The sequence below is a fragment of the Ranitomeya imitator genome, chromosome 7, assembly GCF_032444005.1.
Source record: "Ranitomeya imitator isolate aRanImi1 chromosome 7, aRanImi1.pri, whole genome shotgun sequence".
Taxonomy (NCBI): domain Eukaryota; kingdom Metazoa; phylum Chordata; class Amphibia; order Anura; family Dendrobatidae; genus Ranitomeya; species Ranitomeya imitator.
Window position 1 is genome coordinate 144093160 of NC_091288.1, and position 19155 is coordinate 144112314.

The 19155-nt window shown below is 44.2% G+C and overlaps 1 protein-coding gene across 2 annotated transcripts in view; it reads left to right on the top strand.

The window, feature by feature from the left end:
* The window catches only part of HECW2 (HECT, C2 and WW domain containing E3 ubiquitin protein ligase 2), a 378118-nt gene that overhangs the window by 123095 nt on the left and 235868 nt on the right, over positions 1-19155 (top strand). For both annotated transcript variants that reach the window (XM_069733887.1, XM_069733888.1), the window contains one exon: positions 4449-4764. In XM_069733887.1, the coding sequence (XP_069589988.1) occupies positions 4470-4764 (295 nt within the window). In that variant the 5' untranslated portion in view covers positions 4449-4469. The remainder of the gene's footprint in view (positions 1-4448; positions 4765-19155) is intronic.

Consider the following 19155-nt stretch of genomic DNA (forward strand, 5'->3'; position numbering starts at 1 on the left):
ATGATGGCCTTCTTGACATCTGTCAGGTCGCTAGTCTTACCCATGATGGGGGTTTTGAGTAATGAACCAGGCAGGGAGTTTATAAAAGCCTCAGGTATCTTTTGCATGTGTTTAGAGTTAATTAGTTGATTCAGAAGATTAGGGTAATAGGTCGTTTAGAGAACCTTTTCTTGATATGCTAATTTATTGAGACAGGTTTTTTGGGTTATCAGGAGTTGTATGCCAAAATCATCAGTATTAAAACAATAAAAGACCTGACAAATTTCAGTTGGTGGATAATGAATCTATAATATATGAAAGTTTAATTGTAATCATTACATTATGGTAAATAATGAAATTTAACACTATATGCTAATTTTTTGAGAAGGACCTGTAGATGATGGCAGACGTGATGAAATAACAATCTCCTACTATGAATATAGCTGGTAATCTGGACCTGACTGTATGAAAAGAGCAGGGCTACAACAAAGTGATGTAAGAGCCACAGAGAACACCCTGGGTTCCGGATCTTGCACAGTTCCTCTCCTGATCACTAAAACTAAACATTACTTATCGCCCATTGTTATCAGATGGACTTGCGAGTAGTAAAGGCTAATGTGTGATGTGCGGCAGGCACTGCTCATGGTGCGGACACCAAATATTCTAATCTGCATTCTCCTTATAGTAAAGATGGAAAATTCTTTTATTTGTGCAGATATTTGGGGCTTTGTCAAGAGACTAGATCAATAGTACTCAGTCATATCTGGAGCCTATGCTCAGTGTATTATGGCTCTGGTCAGGAGTCCTAAGGAGGTAGAGCTCTTCCTCGGAAAAAGATGTAGGCAGGAAGAAAAGAAAACAAGTCGTGCCACTTAGTGGAGATGGCTACTTTGTAAGTCAATGTTTGACCCATTAACAAACTGTGTAATGACTGAGGATTTTCTCCAAAGCAAACTACTCTCTACATTAGCTGTTTCGGAGTCCTCCTTCATGCCTGCAGAGCAGTGTGGCTTGTTGAATGCTGTAGGTATCTTCACTAGGTGGCAGTAGTGAGATGGTTTTCCTTTGTTCCAGGTGTGTGTTTTTACAATGGAGCATAGCCCAAAAGACATCAGGTTCATTTGATCTCCTTAACCCCTGCCGCTAGCGGACACTGCTTTACATCCTGATGAGATGTTAGTTGCCCAGGAGCTGGCTGTAATACGCAACCATATGTGCTGGGACTGGAAAGAACAGATTTTTTTCCCCCCATTAAAAATGGCGAGACATACCATTTTTGTTATACAAATTTCAGATTTTTTTTTTCTACCACTAAAATAATAATAAAAAAAACAAATGGAGGATTTATTTTATTTTTAATTTCACCACATTTAGAATTTTTCTCCCGTTTTTCAGTATAAGGGAAGATGAATGTTGTCATTCACAACTAATAATTAAGCACTTAAAGGGGTCTGAGTACAGAAAAATAAAAAGGTATCAGATAAAACATATAAAAGATAAAATATATAAAAGATAAAATATCAGAATATAGAAACCAAAAATTGTTTTTTTTTTTAATGTTTCGTTAAAAAGTATCAGTACATTTTTAAAAACTATATAAATTTGATATTGGAATCTTGTTAACCCACATAATAAAAACAATAAAGATAAGTAAATTATACAAAATGGTGAATGGTGATTAGAGGAATAAATAATTGAAATCTAGACTTGTTGCTGTTTTTTGTTGTGGGATTTTTTTACATTTACGTTTTTTTAATTTTTCTCCCCAAAGCGTAATGAAAAAAGCCATATGCACCACAAAGTGATACCAAGAGTACAATTCGTCAGCTCCGATGATGGAAAATGACGAAACATATAGGTCTGTAGTCTGGAGATACAAAAACGAATGGTTTATTTCTTCAGAATTTATTTATTGTACAGAAATAACAAAAAATCCTCAATAAAACGATATTGGTTTGGAAAATGCCATATTTCTACCCATAAAATTAAGTTAACGCTTTATTGGTGCAACACAGTGACTAGTGTGAAGTTTAACTTTAACCTCTTTCCAGCATGGCTATTTTCTGTTTTTGCGTTTTTAAGTTTTTTCCTCCCTTTCTTCCCATAACGCTTTTATTTTTCTGCCCATGTAATTGATTTTTTTTATGTGGGACGAGTTGTACTTTTGAATGACACCATTCACTTTAGGGCAGTCCCACACGTCCAGATAATTCCGGTACCGGAAAAATCGGTACCGGAATTATCCGTGCCCGTGCGTTTCTGTGGCACATCAGTGTGGCACACGTGCGGCACACGTGTGCCCACTGGCTACCACACACACCGTGAAAGGAGACAGCGCTAAAGTTTAGCGCTGTCCCCTGCATCTGGTGCTGAAGCCGCGATTCATATCTTCTCTGCAGCAGCGTTTGCTGTAAAGAAGATATGAATAATCCTTTTTTTTGTTTCTCGTGTTTAAAATAAAGGTCCATGTCCTCACCCCCCTTCCACCCCCTGTGCGCCCGCCCGCTGTTCTTAAAATACTCACCCGTCTCCCTCGCAAAATCTGTGCTCAAAAAGCCAAATAGTTCTCCGTCCTTCTCAGTCCTGACGTGTGGCCCGAAAGTAATTTCTGACAACATATGGAGCATCACTGTGTTCAGGAGAAATTGCGCAATAAATTATGGGGTCTATTTTCACCTATTAACCCTTGTGTACCTGACAAATTTGCAACAAATATAAAGATTATATTTTTACAACTAAAATGTCATATTTCTACATCTCAATGTTATAAAATTCTGTGAGGAACCAATGGGTTCAAAATACTCACTACACCCCTAGATGAATTCCTGATGCAGTGAAGTTTCCAATATGGGGTCACCTGGGGGGTTTCTGCTGTTCTGGCACCGCAAGGGCTCAGCTAATGCAGCCCACAGTCTATTCAAATAAAATCTGAGTTCTAAAAGCTAAGTAGTGCTCCTTCCCATCCAATCCCCGCCTTGTGCGCCAACAGTAGTGTTCAACAACATATGAGGTACTACCACTTTTGCATAACAAATTGTGGGGTCTAATTTCTCCCATTACCCCAAGTGGAAATTATAAATTTGGTGCTAAAACAGCATTTTAGTGGAAAATATATATATTTTTTGTTCTCACATATAAATGTTATAAAGTTTTGAGAATCGCCTGCGGGTTAAAATGCTCCATACACCCCAAATTTTTCGACGTGTCTAGTTTTCGAAATTGGGACATTTGTGGGGAGTTTCTGCTGTTTTTGCATGTAAGGGTCTCTCCAAATGCGACATGGCATTCACAATTTATCCCAGACAAATAGCGCTCTTTCCTTTCCTTGCCCTGCCATGTGCCCAAGCAGACATTTTTGACCACATATGGGGTATCATTGTATTTGGGAGAAATTGCATAACAAGTTATGGGGTCCGATTTCACCTGTTATTTATTGTGCGCACTCAGGAGAAATTGCATAATAAATTTTGGGGTCCATTTTTTTTTTCCTGTTACCCTTGTGAAAAAAACCAAATTGGAGTAAAAGTAAAATTTTTGTGAAAAAAAGTAAAATGTAAATTTTTTCCTTCTATATTGCTTTAGTATCCTGTGAAGCACCTGAATGGTTAATAAACTTCTTGAATGTGGTTTTGAGGACTTGAGGGGTGCAGTTTTTAGAATGGTGTCACTTTTGGGTGTTTTATGTCATATAGGCCTCTCAAAGTCACTTCAAATGTGATGTGGTCCCTAAAAAAATAGTTTTGTAAATTTTGTTGGAAAAGTGAGAAATCGCTGGTCTACTTTTAACCCTTCTGACTTCCTAATAAAAAAAAAATATGGTTCAAAAATTATGCTGATGTAAATTAGACATGTAGGAAATATTATTTCTTAACTATTTTTGGTGACAGGACTCTGATTTAAGGGCATATGAATTCAAAGTTTGAAAACTGCAACATTTTTTAAATTTTTGACATTTTCGTTTTTTTCAACGCAAGTCATATCAAAGAAAATTTACTACTATCAGGAAGTACAAAATGTCACGAAAAAACAATCTCTGGATCAAGTGATATGGGTCAGATTTCAAACGTTTGGCCTAGTCTTTAAGGTGTTGAGGCTATGTGCACACGTTGCGGATTCGCAGCAGTTTTCCATGCGGTGTACAGTACCATGTAAACGTATGGAAAACAAAATCCGCAGTGCACATTCTGCGGAGTAAAACCGCAGGTGGAATTTGCACAAAAACCGCAGGTAATCCGCAGTGTGTTTTACCTGCGGATTTTGCAAACACTGTGCGGAAAAATCCGCACACCAATCCGCAACGTGTGCACATAGCCTAAATCCTGTTATTACAAAATTAAAATTAAAAATGTTTTGTTTCTTTCTTTATACAGCCATTGTTAACTATTGCACATTATTTTTTATGTTCGTTAATATTGTGACTGTAATGAATAAAATGCTGATTATTTGGTTGTTTTTTTTTTACATTTCAGACCTTTGAGACTCCGTTTTGTATGATGGCCAGCTCTGCTCGGGATCATCTACTTTTTGTTCGAAGGCGCACCCCTCAGCTACGATATACGCTAAGTCCAGAAAATCTTCAAAGTTTTGCATCACAAAGCACAATGAGTGAAAACTTGAACATTCAGCGGGCCAACAGTGACACTGACCTGGTGACATCTGACAGCCGCTCCAGCCTGACAGCCAGCATGTATGAGTACGTCTTGGGGCACTCGCAGCAACTTATCATCTTCTGGGATATAAAAGAAGAAGTAGATCCCACAGATTGGATTGGCCTTTATCACATTGGTAAGTGTAAAGCTGTATTACATTTTTTTAACAGTGTTGAAAATTACAGTAATTGATTTGATAATCTAGAATAGTAAAGTGCGGCGGAATTTGTTGGCGCTGTATAAATAAAATGATTATTATTAAAATTATTATATAGTTTTTTAATTTAGAATCACCAAGATGATTGAGAACAACATTTGAAAAGTTGCATATTAGATGTGATTTTTTTTAAAATTTTCTAATCATGGCACTGCCCTGTGGATGGAAAGCCACAATATCATGCCACAGTGTTTAATGCGGACAGTACATTAATACCTGAAAGTAGCTTGGAGCTGATGAAACTGTAAAAATGTTTTATATTCCTATATTTTTCCATTCTTATATTCTGATTTGTATGGAATTGAATGAATTGGACTAAAGGGCATCTGTCAGAAGGATCGATCCTCCTAAGCCGTCTATATGGGCATGTAGGTCATAGGAAGCTGAATACAATGACAACTTGATATCTGCGATCTGATGTCTTATTCAGAGAAATCCATTTTTTCTCCAGTCACCTTCCATGACAGCAGTATTGGAGGATGTCTCCCTGCCTTAACCCCTTCCCGACCCATGACGCCACGTAGGCGTCATGAAAGTCGGTGCCAATCCGACCCATGACGCCTATGTGGCGTCATGGAAAGATCGTGTCCCTGCAGATCGGGTGAAAGGGTTAACTCCCATTTCACCCAAACTGCAGGGACAGGGGGAGTGGTAGTTTAGCCCAGGGGGGGTGGCTTCACCCCCCCTTGGCTACGATCGCTCTGATTGGCTGTTGAAAGTGAAACTGCCAATCAGAGCGATTTGTAATATTTCACCTAAAAAACTGGTGAAATATTACAATCCAGCCATGGCCGATGCTGCAATATCATCGACCATGGCTGGAAACACTAATGTGCCCCCACCCCACCCCACCGATCGCCCCCCCAGCCCTCCGATCTGTGGTCCGCTCCCCTCCGTCCTGTGCTCCGCTCCCCCGTCCTCCTGTCCGCTCCCCCCGTGCTCCAATCACACCCCCGTGCTCCAATCAAACCCCCCCGCACTCCGATCCCCCCGCACAGCGATCCCCCCCGTGCTCCGATCCACCCCCAGCACAGCGATCCCCCACCCCGTGCTCCAATCCACCCCCCGTGTTCCGATCCACCCCCCCATGCTCCGATCCACCCCCCCGTGCTCCGACGCCCCCCCGTGCCCTGATCTCCCCCCCCCCCTTATACTTACCTAGCCTCCCGGGGTCCGTCCGTCTTCTTTCCTGGGCACCGCCATCTTCCAAAATGGCGGGCGCATGATCAAAATAAAAAAAATAGTAAATAACCCCCCCCCCCTTTGTCACCCCCATAGGTAGGGACAATAAAAAAAATAAAGAATTTTTTTTTTCCCCCACTAAGGTTGGGGTAAGAACTAGTGGTAGGGTTAGGGGTAGGGGTAGGGTTAGTTAGGGGTGTAGGGTTAGGGGTAGGGTTAGGGTTCGGGATGTGCACACGTATTCTGGTCCTCTGCGGATTTTTCCGCAGAGGATTTGATAAATCCGCAGTGCTAAACCGCTGTGGATTTACCGCGGTTTTTCTGTGCATTTCACTGCGGTTTTACAAATGCGATTTTCTATTGGAGCAGTTGTAAAACCGCTGCGGAATCCGCAGAAAGAAGTGACATGCTGCGGAATGTAAACCCCTGCGTTTCCGTGCAGTTTTTCCAAAGCATGTGTACAGCGATTTTTGTTTCCCATAGGTTTACATTGAACTGTAAACTCATGGGAAACTGCTGCGGATCCGCAGCGTTTTCCGCAGCGTGTGCACATACCTTTAGAATTAGGCTATGTGCACATGGTGTGGATTTGGCTGCGGATCCGCAGCAGAGTTCCATCAGGTTTACAGTACCATGTAAACATATGGAAAACCAAATCCACTGTGCCCATGGTGCGGAAAATACCACGCGGAAACGCTGCGTTGTATTTTCTGCAGCATGTCAATTCTTTGTGCGGATTCCACAGCGTTTTACACCTGTTCCTCAATAGGAATCCACAGGTGAAATCCGCACAAAAAACACTGGCAATCCGCAGTAAATCCGCAGGTAAAACGCAGTGCCTTTTACCCACGGATTTTTCAAAAATGGTGCTGAAAAATCTCATACGAATCCGCAACGTTGGCACATAGCCTTAGGGTTAGGGTTGGGTTGGAATTAGGGTTAGGGGTGTGTTGGGGTTAGGGTTGTGGTTAGGGGTGTGTTGGGGTTAGGGTTGTGATTAGGGTTACGGCTACAGTTGGGATAAGGGTTAGGGGTGTGTTGGAGTTAGTGTTGGAGTTAGAATTGAGGGGTTTCCACTGTTTAGGCACATCAGGGGGTCTCCAAACGCAACATGGCGCCACCATTGATTCCAGCCAATCTTGTATTCAAAAAGTCAAATGGTGCTCCCTCACTTCCGAGCCCCGACGTGTGCCCAAACAGTGGTTTACCCCCACATATGGGGTAACAGCGTACTCAGGACAAACTGCGCAACAATTACTGGGGTCCAATTTCTCCTGTTACCCTTGAGAAAATAAAAAATTGCTTGCTAAAACATCATTTTTGAGGAAAGAAAAATGATTTTTTATTTTCATGGCTCTGCGTTGTAAACGTCTGTGAAGCACTTGGGGGTTCAAAGTGCTCACCACATATCTAGATAAGTTCCTTTGGGGGTCTAGTTTCCAAAATGGGGTCACTTGTGGGGGGTTTCTACTGTTTAGGCACACCAGGGGCTCTGCAAACGCAACGTGACGCCCGCAGACCATTCCATCAAAGTCTGCATTTCAAAAGTCACTACTTCCCTTCTGAGCCTCGACGTGTGCCCAAACAGTGGTTTACCCCCACACATGGGGTATCAGCTTACTCAGGAGAAACTGGACAACAACTTTTGTGGTCCAATTTCTCCTGCAACCCTTGGGAAAATAAAAAATTCTGGGCTAAAAAATTATTTTTGAGGAAAGAAAACGTATTTATTATTTTCACAGCTCTGCGTTACAAACTTCTGTGAAGCACTTGGGGGTTGAAAGTGCTCACCACATATCTAGATAATTTCATTTCGGGGTCTAGTTTCCAAAATGGGGTCACTTGTGGGGGGTTTCTACTGTTTAGTCACATCAGGGGCTCTGCAAACGCAACGTGACGCCCGTAGAGCATTCCATCAAAGTCTGTATTTCAAAACGTCACTACTTCACTTCCGAGCCCCGGCAAGTGCCCAAATAGTAGTTTACCCCCACACATGGGGTATCACCGTACTCAGGAGAAACTGGACAACAAATATTGGGGTCAAATTTCTCCTGTTACCCTTGGGAAAATTAAAAAATTCTGGGCTAAATAATTATTTTTGAGGAAAGAAAACGTATTTATTATTTTCACTGCTCTGTGTTATGAACTTCTGTGAAGCACTTGGGGGTTCAAAGTGCTCACCTCACATCTAGATAAGTTCCTTTCAGGGTCTAGTTTCCAAAATGGGGTCACTTGTGGGGGGTTTCTACTGTTTAGCCACATCAGGGGCTCTGCAAATGCAACGTGACGCCCGCAGAGCATTCCATCAAAGTCTGCATTTCAAAACGTCACTACTTCACTTCCGAGCCCCAGCATGTGCCTAAACAGTGGTTTACCCCCACATATGGGGTATCAGCGTACTCAGGAGAAACTGGACAACAACTTTTGGGGTCAAATTTCTCCTGTTACCCTTGGGAAAATAAAAAATTGCGGGCTAAAAACATTTTTGAGAAAAGAAATTTATATTTTTATTGTCATGGCTCTGCGTTATAAACTTCTGTGAAGCACTTGAGGGTTCAAAGTGCTCACCACACATCTAGATTAGTTCCTTTGGGGGTCTAGTTTCCAAAATGGGGTCATTTGTGGGGGATCTCCAATGTTTAGGCACACAGGGGCTCTCCAAACGCGACATGGTGTCCGCTAATGATTGGAGCTAATTTTCCAGTTAAAAAGCCAAATGGCGTGCCTTCCCTTCTGAGCCCTGCCGTGCGCCCAAACAGTGGTTTACCCCCACATATGGGGTATCTGCGTACTCAGGACAAACTGGACAACAACACTTGTGGTCCAATTCTCCTATTACCATTGGCAAAATAGGAAATTCCAGGCTAAAAAATCATTTTTGAGAAAAGAAAAATTATTTTTTATTTTCATGGCTCTGCATTATAAACTTCTGTGAAGCACCTGGGGGTTTAAAGTGCTCAGTATGCATCTAGAGAAGTTCCTTGGGGGGTCTAGTTTCCAAAATGGGGTCACTTGTGGGGGAGCTCCAATGCATAGGCACACAGGGGCTCTCCAAACGCGACATGGTGTCCGCTAATAATTGGAGCTAATTTTCCATTCAAAAAGTCAAAAGGCGCGCCTTCCCTTCCGAGCCTTACCATGTGCCCAAACAGTGGTTTACCCCCACATGTGAGGTATCGGTGTACTCAGGAGAAAGTGCCCAACAAATTTTAGGATCCATTTTATCCTGTTGTCTATGTGAAAATGAAAAAATTGAAGCTAAAAGAATTTTTTTGTGAAAAAAAAGTACTTTTTCATTTTTACGGATCAATTTGTGAAGCACCTGGGGGTTTAAAGGGCTCACTGTGCATCTAGTTAAGTTTCTTGGGGCGTCTGGTTTCCAAAATGGGGTCACTTGTGGGGGAGCTCCAATTTTTAGGCACACGGGGGCTCTCCAAACGTGACATGGTGTCCGCTAAAGAGTGCAGCCAATTTTTCATTCAAAAAGTCAAATGGCGCTCCTTCCCTTCCAAGCCCTGCCGTGCGCCCAAACAGTGGTTTACCCCCACATATGAGGTATCAGCGTACTCAGGACAAATTGGACAACAACTTTCGTTGTTCAGTTTCTCCTTTTACCATTGGGAAAACAAAAAAATTGTTGCTGAAAAATCATTTTTTTGACTAAAAAGTTAAATGTTCATTTTTTCCTTCCATGTTGCTTCTGCTGCTGTGAAGCACCTGAAGGGTTAATAAACTTCTTGAATATGGTTTTGTGCACCTTGAGGGGTGCAGTTTTTAGAATGGTGTCACTTTTGGGTATTTTCAGCCATATAGACCCCTCAAACTGACTTCAAATGTGAGGTGGTCCCTAAAAAAAAATGGTTTTGTAAATTTCGTTGTAAAAATGAGAAATCGCTGGTCAAATTTTAACCCTTATAACTTCCTAGCAAAAAAACATTTTGTTTCCAAAATTGTGCTGATGTAAAGTAGACGTGTGGGAAATGTTTTTTATTAACTATTTTGTGTCACATAACTCTCTGGTTTAACAGAATAAAAATTCAAAATGTGAAAATTGCGAAATTTTCAAAATTTTCGCCAAATTTCCGTTTTTATCACAAATAAACACAGAATTTATTGACCTAAATTTACCACTAACATGAAGCCCAATATGTCACGAAAAAACTATCTCAGAACCGCTAGGATCCATTGAAGCGTTCCTGAGTTATTACCTCATAAAGGGACACTGGTCAGAATTGCAAAAAACGGCAAGGTCTTTAAGGTCAAAATAGGCTGGGTCATGAAGGGGTTAATAGGGGACAGGAAACAAAGGGGTTAAATACCCCTCCCCTTCCTGCAACCACCAGTGTTTTTCCTGTCCCCTATGGGGCATGAAGAGGTTTTCCAAAGGTTTTCCAATAGTGCTGCCGTGGCCGGCGATCGGGAGCGCTGTTACCTGCATGTGCCGGGCAGTCGAGGTCGCGGGCTCCACTCTCCTCCTCCTGTGACTGCTCCCATCTCTGCGTCTTCCGCGTGACTTGGGACCCCTATCCCGCACTTCCTGCTCCTCCTCGGGGGGTAAAGCAGGGCGGTGAAGTGCATCGGGGTCCTCCTATTGTTTTCGGGTTTCTCCTCCCTCCTCGCTGCTGTCGGAGGCCGCGCGCGCGCACCGGAAGTGGCGCGTCCGAACTTCCGGTTTCATCCCTATGCGCTGGAGCGCACGCATGCGCCGGCCGGCGTCCTGATCCTACGGCAGCCATGACGGGCGTTGCTTGCATCACCCCCTACAGACCCTAGGGGGGAGGAGGAGCACTAAACTCGCTGGTGACCTTGATACGTATATATATTCCTGGTCGGGGGGAAAGCCTCCAGGTAAGGCCCATCTGTCTATGTCCCTCTATGACTGGTGACTGACTGACTGTATGGATGGCGACAAACCCCTGCACTCTGCTTCTGCAGAGCCCAGCGTTCACCCTCCTATTGTAAGTAGTGGATGAGGTCCCTTGCTGTCCAGTTAATTATAAAGTGTCTTAGTCACCTTTCTCTCTCGTTTTAGGGAGACAAGGTCCCTGCCCCTAAAAAGGATAAGATGCCCAGCCGCAAGTGTGGTTCATGTGCGTCCAAGCTACCCTCCACTTATAAGAAAAAGCTCTGCCAACCATGCACTGATGAACTGCTGCGTAATGAACAGCCCTCTCTTCTGGACAGCATCAGAACCCTCATCAGACAGGAGGTCCAGTCCTCTATGGCGGGCCTTTCCCAGGCCCCGATACCACAGCCACCTCCTCCTAAGAAAAGGAGGTTTGCTCCTGTGGATTCTGACTCTGACTTAGGCGAGATCCGTACCTCGGGTTCAGAGGACATTTGGGAGAATGAGGGTTCTACTTCCACCCCCAGATCAGATAATAAAAAATATCTTTTTTCTTCCGAAGATATGGAAGAGCTAATTTCCATGGTGAGGGGCACCATGAGGGTGGAGTAGGAGGTAGCGAGCCACTCCGTTCAGGATGACATGTTTGGGGGGTTAAAGCCCAGAACCCTGAAGGGGTTCCCTATACATGAAAACATTAAAAATCTTCTCCTTCATGAGTGGGGCCTACCTGAGAAAGGTGAGTGTCTCGTCAGAATTAAATAATAATTTCCCTCTTGATGGGGACTGTTCTTTATGGGAAATACCTAAAGTAGATGTACAGGTGTCCAGGGTAACCAAAAAAAAGTCTCTTCCCTTTGAGGATTCATCTCCGCTCAAAGATCCTATGGATCGGAAAATCAAGAGCTTGTTAAGGAAATCCTGGGACACATCTACTAATCTACTGAAAACAAATGTGGTCTCAACATGTGTTGCCAGATCCCTATTTCTCTGGCTACGTACTTTAGAGAATCTCCTTTCTCAGGGGACATCAAGGGAAGAGATACTAAACTCTATACCACTTCTCCAGAAGGCAATAGGGTTCCTTGCGGATGCTTCCACTGAGTCTGTACAGGGAAGCTGCTAGGTCTGCAGTTCTCTCCAATTCAGCTAGGAGAGCTCTATGGCTTAAATCCTGGGGAGGTGACATTACTTCCAAGTCCAAACTGTGTGGTATTCCCTTTCAGGGACATTATATGTTTGGGCCGGTCCTTGATGAGATGTTAGACAAGGCTACAGATAAAAAGAAAGCTCTTCCGGAGCAGAGAAGCTCTAGGAAACGCTTTTTTTCGTCCCCCCCGTGAGCAAGCTCCCCAGAGAGATTACAGGGGTAAAGGTAAAACGGGTCGGTGGAGCTACCCCAAAGGGGCTAAAACCAGGAACATCCCCCAAACCCAGCTGACCCCTGAGAAGCAATCACTTCTCTCTGTTCGGGGGCCGACTCTCGGGCTTTCTCTCCCAGTGGCAGACCATCACCACAAATCATTGGGTCCTGCGTACCATACAGGAAGGACTGAGGTTAGAATTCGAGAGTCCTCCTCCTCACCGTTTAACAATTACCTCCCTACAGTCCCCACACCTTCGAGAATCCCTGATTGCAGATCTTCACGGTCTGCTTCAGGCAGGAGTAATCTCCCGGGTACCATATCAGGAAATGGGAGAGGGTCACTATTCTCACCTATTTTTGGTAAAAAAAAAAAAAAGCCCTCTGGGAAACACCGGATCATCATAAACCTGAAACCTCTAAATCAGGTGATTAAAAATCAAAGATTCAAAATGGAATCAATCAGATCAGCAATCCCGCTTATTGGTCTGGACTGGGTAATGGCTAGGGTAGATCTGAGAAACGCATACTATCATGTGTCGATACATCCTGACCAAAGGAAGTTCCACAGATTTGCATCCCAAGACCATCGAGTCAGCCATTATCAATTCAATGTCCTTCCATTCGGAGTTTCGTCAGCTCCACGGGTCTTTACCAAGATCATGTTAGAAGCAGTGATTTTCATCCGACAACAGGGGATCTGTATCATCCCGTATCTAGACGATTTTCTTTTTGTCGCTCCATCCATTCCTCATCTGAATCTGGATGTGACGAAGGTCCTGGATATCCTGGGATCCCTGGGGTGGATTCCGAACTTGGAGAATCGATTGAATTGAAGATCTCCATCCATCTTCGAGGAAAAAATTCTTAGGAGTTCTTCTGGACTGAGGGGAATGAATGTCCTTCTTTCCCAGGGACCGTCAACTCGATCTCGTCCACAGGATTTCCAGATTCAGGAATCAGAGGACCCCGACCTTAAGAGACTCGATGTCAATCCTGGGTTCATTGACATCATGCATCCAAGCAGTCTCCTGGGCCCAGGCACACACAAAAGTCCTTCAGTCCCACATCTTGATGCATTCAAAAGGATGCCAGAATGCATTAACCAGGATGATTCCTCTCCCCACTCACGTAAAATCCTCCCTTTCATGGTGGCTGAACTCCCAGAACCTTCAACAGTGAGTCAGCTGGGATCGACTTCCTCTGAAGGTGCTCACAACGGATGCAAGCCAGAGAGGCTGGGGCGCCATAGTAGAAGGTTCCCACTTCCAGGGGTTGTGGCCCCCAAACATCAGGTCTAGCTCCTCAAATCTGAGGGAACTAAAAGCGGTGGAAGAGGCGCTAAAAGCCGCATCTATCCTCATCCAAGGTCACCATGTACGTGTAATGCCCGACAACATGACTACAGTGGCCTACCTCTGACACCAGGGAGGCATGAAATACACCAGCCTGAAATTAACCGCTGCAAGGATTTTTTCCTGGGCAGAAAAACACCTCCTGTCCATCACGGCAGTGCACATAAAGGGATCAGACAATACCCAGGCGGACTTCCTCAGCAGGAGATTTCCATCCTGGAGAATGGTCTCTAAACCAAGAGGTATTCCTATCCTTGGTCCGGAGGTGGGGAAGCCCCAACGTGGATCTGTTTGCCAACAGTCAGAACACGAAGTCAAGCACTTTCTTCTCCCTCAACCCCTCAAGCGAACCACAGGGACTGGATGCCTTCTCTGATCCTTGGAAGTTTGCTCTAGCATACTCCTTCCCGCAAATTCCTATGTTACCAAGAACACTACAAAAGATCCGGGCAGACCGAGTCACAACGATTCTGGTAGCACCGATGTGGCTGGTAGGGCGCATTGACAGACATTTCTCTAGAAGGCCCAATACTTTTACCCCAGATAGTCGACCTCCTTCAGCAGGGACCTCTGCTACACCCAGACTTACACAAGTTGAAACTGGCGGCCTGGTTACTGAGGCAGAGATTCTGAGAGCCAGAGGTCTCTCAGATGACGTAATTCAGACCCTACAAAAAAGTAGGAAACCAATAACCAATGCCATCTATGGCAAGATTTTGAAAAAAAAATCATCCTTGGTGTTTCCCAAACGAACCCGATCCATTCCATCCCAATATTGCACAAATCTTAGAATTTCTCCAGAAGGAACTGGATCTAGGGCTCTCACCTAGTACCCTAAAGGTTCAGGTGTCGGCACTTAGTTCTTTCTTTGATCAGGATTTAGCAAGCCACCGTTGGGTTAGACGTTTCATGATATCTGCAACTAGGATTCGCTCAGGCTCCATGTCCAGACCCCTCCTTGGGATTTGAACCTTGTCCTAAATAGTCTGACCGGGGACTCCTTTGAACCCTTATCAGCCTAAAAATCCTGACCCTTAAGGTACCGTCACACATAACGATTTATTTAACCCCTTTACCCCCAAGGGTGGTTTGCACGTTAATGACCGGGCCGATTTTTACAATTCTGACCACTGTACCTTTATGAGGTTATAACTCTGGAATGCTTCAACGGATCCCAGTGATTCTGACATTGTTTTCTCGTGACATATTGTACTTCATGATAGTGGTAAAAATTCTTTGATAGTTCCTGTGTTTATTTGTGAAAAAAATGGAAATATGGCGAAAATTATGAAAATTTTGCAATTTTCCAACTTTGAATTTTTATGCAATTAAATCACAGAGATATGTCACACAAAATACTTAATAAGTAACATTTCCCACATGTCTACTTTACATCAGCACAATTTTGGAACCAAATTTTTTTTTTGTTAGGGAGTTATAAGGGTTAAAAGTTGACCAGCAATTTCTCATTTTTACAACACCATTTTTTTTAGGGACCACATCTCATTTGAAGTAATTTTGAGGGGTCTATATGATAGAAAATACCCAAGTGTGACACCATTCTTAAAACTGCACCCCTCAAGGTGCTCAAAACCATATTCAAGAAGTTTATTAACCCTTCTGGTGCTTCACAGGAATTTTTGGAATGTTTAAAAATGAACATTTAACTTTTTTTCCCAAAAAATTTACTTCAGCTCCAATTTGTTTTATTTTACCAAGGGTAACAGGAGAAAATGGACCCTAAAAGTTGCTGTACAATTTGTCCTGAGTACACCGATACCCCACTGTTTGGGCGCATGACAGAGCTCGGAAACGAAGGAGCGCCATTTGACTTTTCAATGCAAAATTGACTGGAATTGAGATGGGACGCCATGTTGCATTTGGAGAGCCACTGACGTGCCTAAACATTGAAACCCCCCACAAGTGACACCATTTTGGAAACTAGACCCCCTAAGGAACTCATCTAGATGTGTTGTGAGAGCTTTGAACCCCCAAATATTTCACTACAGTTTGTAACGCAGAGCCGTGAAAATAAAAAAAAAACTGTCCCCAAAAAATTATTTTTTAGCCCCCAGATTTGTATTTTCCCGAGGGTAAGAGGTGAAATTCGACCCCAAAAGTTGTTGTCCTATTTGTCCTGAGTACGCTGATACTGCATATGTTGGGGTAAACCCCTGTTTGGGCACACGGGAGATCTCGGAAGGGAAGGAGCACTGTTTTACTTTTTCAACGCAGAATTGGCTGGAATTGAGATCGGACACCATGTCGCGTTTGGAGAGCCCCTGATGTGCCTAAACAGTGGAACCCCCCCAAATTATAACTGAAACCCTAATCCAAACACACCCCTAACCCTAATCCCAACAGTAACCCTAACCACACCTCTAACCCTGACACACCCCTAATCCCAACCCGATTCCCAACCGTAAATGTAATCCCAACCCTAACCTTAACCCCAACCCTAACCCTAACTTTAGCCCCAACCCTAACCCTAACTTTAGCCCCAACCCTAACTGTAGCCTTAACCCTAGCCCCAACCCTAGCCCCAACCCTAGCCCTAACCCTAGCCCTAATGGGAAACTGGAAATAAATACATTTTTTTAATTTTTCCCTAACTAAGGGGGTGATGAAGGGGGGTGTTATTCCACTTTTTGTTCGGTGGTATGATAATAAAGCGTTGTTTTTTGCCTCGTGTTTTTTTTTTTCTTACGGTGTTTACTGAAGGGGTTAACTAGTGGGCCAGTTTTATAGGTCGGACTGTTACGGACGCGGCGATACTAAATATGTGTACTTTTATTGTTTTTTTTTATTTAGATAAAGAAATGTATTTATGGGGATAATATATATATATTTTTTTCATTATTTAGGATTTTTTTTAATTTTTTTCACATTTGGAACATTTTTTAAAATCACCGATCTGACTTACAGCACTGCAGGCTTCACAGTGCCTGCTCTGAGCAGGCTGTGTGAAGCCACCTCACTCCCTGCAGGACCCGGATGCCGCGGCCATCTTGTATCCGGTCCTGGAGCAGGGAGGGAGGTAGAGAGACTCTTGCAGCAACGCGATCACATCGCGTTGCTGCGGGGGGCTCAGGGAAGCCCACAGAGAGCCCCCTCCCTGCGCGATGCTTCCCTGTACCACCGGCACATCACGATCATGTTTGATCGCGGTATGCCGGGGGTTAATGTGCCGGGAGCGGTCCGTGACCGCTCCTGGCACATAGTGCCGGATGTCAGCTGCGATAGGCAGCTGACGATCGGCCGCGCTCCCCCCGTGAGCGCGGCCGATCGCGTATGACATACTATCCCGTCGGTGGTCATAGTGGCCCACCCCACCTCGACGGGATAGTACGTCTAATGTCAGAAAGGGGTTAACAATATCGTTGCTTTTTGTGATGTAGCAACGATATCGTTAACAAAATCGTTTTGTGTGACAGCGACCAACGATCAGGCCCCTGCTGGGAGATTGTTGGTCGCTGGAAATGATCAGGACCTTTTTTTTTGGTCGCTGATCACCCGCTGTCATCGCTGAATCGGCGTGTGTGACGCCGATCCAGCGATGTGTTCACTGGTAACCAGGGTAAATATTGGGTTACTAAGCGCAGGGCCGTGCTTACTAACACGATATTTACCCTGGTTACCATTGTAAAAGTTAAAAAAAGAAAAACAGTACATACTCACATTCCGTTGTCTGTCACGTCCCCCGGCGTCAGCTTCCCGCACTGACTGTGTCAGCGGCGGCCGGCCGTAAAGCAGAGCACAGCGGTGACGTCACCGCTGTTCTGTGCTTTACATCCGGCGCTCAGTCAGTGCGGGAAGCTGACGGCGAGGGACGTGACAGACACCGGAATGTGAGTATGTAGTTTTTTGGGTTTTTTTTACATTTACAATGGTAACCAGGGTACATATCAGGTTACTAAGCGCGGCCCTGCGCTTAGTAACCCGATGTTTACCCTGGTTACCCGGGGACTTCGGCATCGTTGGTCGCTGGAGAGCTGTCTGTGTGACAGCTCTCCAGCGACCACACAACGACTTACCAACGATCACGGCCAGGTCGTATCGCTGGTTGTGATCGTTGGTAAATTGCCAAGTGTAACGGTACCTTTAAGACTGTCTTCCTAGTATCAATCACTAACGCTAGGCGTATACAGTAGGAGAGCTACAGGCTTTGTCAGTACAGGAGTCATACTTAACCATAACCATGGATGGCATAATCCTTAAGCTAGACCCTTCCTTTATGCCTAAGGTGGTCTCAGACTTCCACAGAAGTCAGGATATCGTTCTACCCTCATTCTGCCCAAATCCCTGTAATCCGAAGGAAGAAGCCTTTCACACCCTGGATGTCCGCAGGGTGGTCCTTTTCTGCCTCCAACAGACGGAAGTTTGGAGGATAGACCAAAACCCATTCGTCCAGTTGTCAGGACGGAATAAAGGCAAAAAAGCAGCTAAAAGTATGATCGCTAACTGGATCAAACAGGCCATTTGTCTTGCATATTCATCCCAGAAGCTTGTGCCCCCTGAAAGCCCACTCCACCCGTTCAGTTTCGACTTCCTGGGCAGAGAGGGAACGCATCGTCTGAGCAGATATGCAGAGCCGCCACCTGGTCGTCAGTCCATACATTTACCAGGCATTACAGACTAAATTTCAATAGGGACCTATCATTTGGCCAACGCGTTCTGCAGGCAGTTGTCCCTCTCTAAGAAATTAGCTGCTGGCATTACTCCGATACTGCTGTCGTGGAAGGTGACTGGAGAAAATAAAATTAGACTTACCGGTAATTCAGTTTCTAGGAACCTTCCACGACCGCACTAATTTCTCTCCCTATCTGATATTCTTATTGGATGATTCCTGCACTTAAGTGGCAACTATACATGCTACTGTGTCCAGAAAAAAACACTGGTGGTTGCAGGAAGGGGAGGGGTATTTAACCTCTTTGTTTCCTGTCCCCTATTAGAGCGGGGAGACATCCTCCGATACTGCTGTCGTGGAAGGTTCCTAGAAACCAAATTACCGGTAAGTCTAATTCTATTTTTCTTTTATGTAAATGAGCTGTTCAGGACTATGGGCCGGACACTAATCTGCATGAGAATCTGCCTCCAGAGATCATTTTACCTGAAAGGGGAGGTTACCAGTGTGAGACATGTATTGACTGACAGTCTGCTGTCATAATCACACACCGCTCTGCAGTGAGAACAGGACAGCAGAGCTAACACAGTACAGCAGAAGTGAAGTTTGTGTTATTACAAATATTTGCAGTTGTCCTCACACAGCACTTCAGTTTCCGCCTCACAAGCAGCCAGTGTGGGGGAAGGGCAGTGTAGCAGAGCTGACAGAATTGTTAGGGGACCACTGCAAATGTTTTTATTGTGCTTGTAATGAAGGTACAACTCTGCTGTAGCTGTACTATGTTGTTTATAATTTAGCACAGCTCCGCAGCATGATTTACAGCACTATGAGAGAACAAATGCTGATGCAAATATTTGTAATGAGACGAGGCAGAGCTCTGCTGTACTGTTAGTTTTGATCTCACTGCAGAGCTGTGTGTGATTATGAGAACACAATGTCA